The 6,000-nt window shown below is 45.5% G+C and overlaps 1 protein-coding gene across 1 annotated transcript; it reads right to left on the reverse strand.

Moving 5' to 3' along the window:
* On the reverse strand, positions 2,560-5,452 carry LOC8069980. The gene is made up of 5 exons (XM_002453266.2): positions 3,996-5,452; positions 3,568-3,877; positions 3,073-3,120; positions 2,904-2,973; positions 2,560-2,631 (listed from the first exon to the last, which is right to left on the reverse strand). Exons 1-2 carry the CDS (start codon positions 5,178-5,180, stop codon positions 3,767-3,769), a joined length of 1,296 nt encoding a protein of 431 aa, XP_002453311.2. The 5' UTR covers positions 5,181-5,452; the 3' UTR covers positions 2,560-2,631; positions 2,904-2,973; positions 3,073-3,120; positions 3,568-3,766.

The following is a 6,000-nucleotide window of genomic DNA, read 5'->3' on the forward strand; positions in this document are numbered from 1 at the left end:
GTCGTCGGCCGTCTTCTCCGGCCATGCCTTCGTCGCGCGACCGGCATGGCGCGCTTTGTTTCTAGCATTGAGGAACTTTCCAGGTGGACATCCATAGCGTAGTAGTTGCTTGGATGATTGTAGCCATAATGTTATTGTGAAAGAAAAACACTGCTGGCAAGCAGAAAAAGTACGGCTGATAAAAAAAGCGAACGAAGCCAGTACTGTAGACAATCTTGGCAAGAGATGGTGGTTAGCCCCCATCTTCTATCCTGAATTGATCAAATCTCGCCAAAATCGTCGCACTTCAACTTAAGTCGATAAGAAACATATAGAATACAACGTTCTGGTGCAGGTAGAAATCAATCAGGAGCTACATAAATCCAGATATAAAGCTAGACACCCATTTGTGCAGAAAAGGCACCTCAGAGATCAAAGCTTTATAATCCCTTTAAAATGAGAAGCTTATGTATTGGATCCCAATACAAGATCAAATACAACCAAAGGATAGATTGAGAGCCATAACCCCCCCCCCCCCCCCCAAAAAAAAAAACGTACGGATGGTCAATCTCAATTCTCAACCCTAGTCTTTCCCGTTCATTGATCCCAGCTAAAAATTCTGATGGGGGTTGGAGAGGAAAAGGTAGGCACCTAGCGAAATGACAACTGCATCTCTATTTACACGGTGGGAACACCTGCCCTGGGCTTCAACAGTTTCGTATGTCCTCTTAGTTTCTGAGATCATTGCAGTGGCAGACTGGTTCGATACATAACAAGAAAAACTGAAGCTATTTAAAAGAACTCATTTGACCACCAATTGTTAGTGGGTCCATGCAACTCTTGTACCCTTAATCTTGATCTCACTAGCAGAACAATTTTACCCTATAAACCTCAGAGAAACAATCTGGATGTGGTTACGGAAGATCCCTGTACTTGAGGACATCAATCTTGTCCAAATCATACTCCTGGCATATACTCAAAATGGTATCACAGTCCAAACCTTCATCCAAGTTTTTACTCTCAAGAAACCTGTCAAGCTTTTCTGACGGCCGCAGCTTCTGTTCATGAAAAAAAAAAACACATTAACTAAGTAGAAATGCAGGGAACAGAAGTAATTGAAATCTAACGATTTCATTTAAAACACGCCCCCACCCGAACAGCCCTCTTCCGCCATCTCTCTAAAGAGAATATGTATTGCACACGCAATATGATTTACCATATAATACAAAACATGGATCTATGCAGGTTTGTTTGCCATTGGCTTTGCAATCATTTCATAAAAGATTGGAAGCTGATTGCCCCATGTAATCTTACCTTATACCAGAAAGGCAAATTTATAGTAGTTCGAGTACAGCACAGTAGTATGCTACTTATTTGTGCTACCTCCCAGCAAGGTAGTATGTTCACTCATTTGTGCATATTCTAAGAGGCATGAACACATTTAAAAAGGTGGCTCATTGGGAACATTTGAATACAGAACTACAGCCAAATCAATGCAACAGCCTAAGATGCTCCCATGGCATAATTTGACAAATGCTTCGTTGAGATTTCATCCAGGCCTGCCCAACACGATTGCATTGTGTTAAGTGAAAGGACCTCAGTGAAAGAAGATAGGAGATTAGGTGGAATGAATTCTATATTGCTGTAGGCGTGTATACAACAGTGAGTGTACATGCAAGGAAAGAATCAAAGCTATCCTCCTAATGTCCTCTAATCTAGCCTAATTAATACACTCTATAAAAGTACATGCTGACATGATCTGCTATTAGTGCCAGTAATGACTGAGATAGGAAGACCAGTAAAGGCTAGGACAATGCCATTCTAACACTCAGTTTACCAACAGTGTTGAAGTATCTAACTTATATGGCTATATGTTCCATCTATAATGCAAGATTTTATATTTGATCAGAAATGACACCATTAAGGAAACACTGTGATTATTATGTTCCATCATATGAGCTTTAAGATGTGTAGGGAGCAGAAACCATGTTAGTTCAATTAGCAGGTGAAGTTTCAAAAGATGATCAAAATTCCAGTTGCCCATTGCATTGCCTCATTGCAAAGCTGCCCCAAGGATGCAACAAAATGAAAGTCTTACTCATATGTAAAGTTGCGGCAACCTACCCAAGGAGAATACCGTCCATTTTCACTGGGGTTATCATCCTTTACTGAATTACTCTTCTCCTTCTCAAGGACTTTCCACTGATCTGAGCAGTCAGAAACTAGTAACTGGAGCCTCTCACTTCCCTATACCAAAATAAACATCAGGCAAACCTAAGAAGAAACAATAAAGAAATACCAATTGTGTCATCATCTGGACGTCTGTATAGTACCTAACATATTAGACTGGTAAATTGAAGAACTTGTATTAAACAGAAAACATTTGCGCAGTTTAGGGGCCTTTCACTTCACAAAACTGAGTGTATAAACCACATTAACTCAAAAGGCAGAAATTAAGAAAACATGGTGCATAGTTAAATCAATGAGTACCATAACAACGACAATGAAAAACAGTGCACACAGAATTTATTTACAAGTGGAGCCGAAATCTTGTAAGACTAATTGGATGGTTTCACAAACCTGTAGAGCTCTCCAATGAGAATAAGCACGAAATAGCACTCAAAAGAATGGTATGTTTGGTAATGGTAGTACCTGCAATCGGAAAAAAAGATCAAGTAGAAGACAATTGCATCATGTTATAGCCCATAAAGTCAACACAACTTGTACAAGTATGTAAACTTGAAAACTGTGCAATAATGAAGAGTACAGTCACATCCTTTGACCTTTAGCCAAAACTTGACACAGTAAAATTAGCAATAAATCTAAAATGATAATATCTGAAGAGAACATTAAATCCTCCAACTGACAGAATTGTTTTGAATTACTAGTTGAAACCACCACCTGAAAAATGATTGTAAACGTACCGTGAAAACACTAGTAACTGGAAGCAAACAAACTGAGCCATACAGAAATTTCTTGTGAACTGATGCACCCCTGGTTGTCAGAAACAATGCACAAGCAAAAGGGTCAGAAAATATACTAATTGAACTAGACAATGCACAATGTATGCATTTAAGGGCACCAAGCATTCACCTAACAGCAATATGCCGCAACCGTCGACGCACAAGACGAGAATTTATGCTGCATAAGAGATGGCAATTTAGAATTTAACAAGCATATATAAATATAAAATGAAGGTGTGCGAGTACAAAAAAGTGCTGGCCAACCATGTTGGCAACTGCAGCCAGAAGACTTTGGCAAGTGATGCTTGGTAGTACCATAGTGGTTTTTAAGGATTTTCTTATGAGGGAAACAACTCTTAAAGCTCATATGCTAACATCTAAATCACGTCAAGCATATGATTAGTACTGCATACATGAGGGTACACAATTACAAACAAAGACGAAAATGATATGACAATTGACTCATTTCTCTGCTCTTTGGGTAGTATACTGTAAACGAGCATAGTATACACAACAAATAAGAAAGCATAAGCACAGAAGTAATGTTTACCACACAGTTACTCTATTTAGCAAAGTAAAGACAACTGAATACCCTAAAGCTTAAATAAATAAAGTATTAACTCACAAAATGCATGGTCAGTAGCAAATGAGCATCGGAGCTACTCGAACGATTGGCATGATTGTAGCCGAGCAGCAGAGGACAGGCGCGGGGAGCCTAGAAATTTGTAATGTGCGAAGGCCCGGTCCTCTATGCTATCATGTGGGTAAAGGCTCACGGAGAGGAGTTGCGCAGCAGTGGCTAGAATCTTTGTCACCAGAGCCACCTATGCACCGCTGGCTCTGTAGCCGTTCAGACGCAGGTGCCGGAGGGAGTCCCCGAAGCAGGCCGGCATGGGCAGCTCCACCTCCTCATCAGCGCAGAAGTCGTCGTCTCTCTGTAACAAGCAGATTGATTTCATTTAATTTACTGTAACAAGCAGATTGATTTCATTTAATTTAATTAATGTATGATGTCACAAAAAGAAAAATTCCCAATCAAACAGAGAGACTTACTGTCAATTCCAAGCTCCTAAGGACAGGTAGATGTGCTACCACGTCGAACAAGTGTTTCCACTGCTGCAACACTTGCATTTTCAGGGTCGCCTTCAGGGTGTGCACCTTGAAAAGCTGGCCACCCGGGAACGAAACCCTCTGCTCAGATAGCATGAGACCCTCAATGACCTCGAGAGACTCGGCCTGGATCAATTTGATCCGCACTGGTGTGGTGGCCCTCTCCATCCTCGGCCACCTCACCCTTGGGTTCTTCATCTGCGACGACGACACCCCGGCCGACAACAACTCCACGCTGGGTGCGTGGCGAATGGTGAGGGCACAAGCTTTGCATTCAATTAACTCTAACCTTGTCAGGGACTCGGAGACAATCTCAAGATTCCCTTCTCTTGCGCCGGCGCCGGCTCCCCCATCCCCAAGATCAGTGCCACAGATCAAGAGACTTGTCAGTTTTTCAAGCTTCTCCACTGACTCGGACAAATCTCTTGCGGAGCACTGGCAACACACCAAGAAAATCTTCTTCAACTCAGAAAACCCAAAACAGGTGCCGAATCTCACCGTGACAAATCCCAGTGATAGTGTACTGAGGGCTGGGCTCCGCAGACGCGTCAATGGAAACTCCAAGGGAGCGGCCACTGACGAGGAAGGGGAATACACATCCAGCATCACCAGCTCCCTCACACCTTTGAGTGACAGCATATCCATCCACTGCCCTAGGAGCTCCGGCGGCGGGAAGATGGACGCATCCACCCGGAGGCAGTCGACGGGCCCCGGGTGGTTGGTCAAGATCTTCGTGACATTCTCGACTTGATCATGGGGCTCCGCCTCCACATAGGGCGGGAAGTGGAAAGCGTGTACCAGATCTACATCGTGGAGGACGAGGGGGTTCTTCCTCCACGCCTCGTCCCACGGCTGGGTGGCCACGCGTCTGAAGACGAAGAGTTGCTCATATGGGTTGAAGTACCGTGACCGGCGGTCGCGGACGAAGTCCTCCCGCTCCGCCTCGGTCTTCGTCAACGTGAGCGTGGCGTCGTGGGGCCGCGGTAGCGCCTTGAACAGTCGATCGGCGACCACATCCACCAAGGCCCGACTCCCCGTCGACTTCTTGGTGGGAGGTGGGAGGGCCGCCTCCAGAGCGCGGCGGAGCAGGCTGGACATGGTCCGCTTCTGTACCGTCGTTGTCATCATGCTTCCGGGTGGGCGGGGTGGATGCGCTGCGAGGCGGCGGGGATCGAGGCGACCGGCGGGCGGGCGGGCGGCGGGGATCGAGGCGACCGGCGGGCGGCGGCGGTTGGCAAGGATTTGGGGATCCCGGATTGGGGGGGAGAAAACGAATTGAATTGAATGGGTTGCCGACTTGCCGTTGCAATTAGGCGGCGGGCGGGCGGTTATTTACTAAATCCAAAAATTGGCTGCGCTAGCTGGGCTGCCGGCTGGGCGAGGTTGCTGCTGAGGCGGAACCCCGTGGGCTCAAGCGCAAGCGGCCACACCCGGAACGGAAGCCCAGCGCCGGCAGCGATCGACCGGTTCACGAACGCGCCTTGCTCAAAAAAAAAAAACGAACGCGCGCGCGGCTCAGTCAGGTTCAGTTGAGTTGAGCAGCGACATCTTGTTCAGGCCTTGTTTAGTTCCCAACAAATTTTGCAAAATTTTTCAGATTCTCCGTCACATCGAATTTTTAGACGTATGTATGGAGTATTAAATATAGACGAAAATAAAAACTAATTGCACAATTTGGTAGAAATTGACGAGACAAATCTTTTAAGCCTAATTAGTCTATAATTAGATAATATTTGTCAAATACAAACGAAAGTGTTACGGCGTCGATTTTTCAAAATTTTTTTGAAACTAAACAAGGCCTCAGGTGGAACGCCGGCGCCGCCCTGCATGGTGCGTCGGCCACCACGGCAAGCTCTGCTGCTGCTGCTGGGCTTGCAGTGCGCTCCGAGTCGGATCCTGGATGTCGTGGGGCCCTCGAGCTCCGAGAGAAGCAGCTAGCCAGCTGGTG

Source organism: Sorghum bicolor, chromosome 4, assembly GCF_000003195.3.
Source record: "Sorghum bicolor cultivar BTx623 chromosome 4, Sorghum_bicolor_NCBIv3, whole genome shotgun sequence".
NCBI lineage: Eukaryota > Viridiplantae > Streptophyta > Magnoliopsida > Poales > Poaceae > Sorghum > Sorghum bicolor.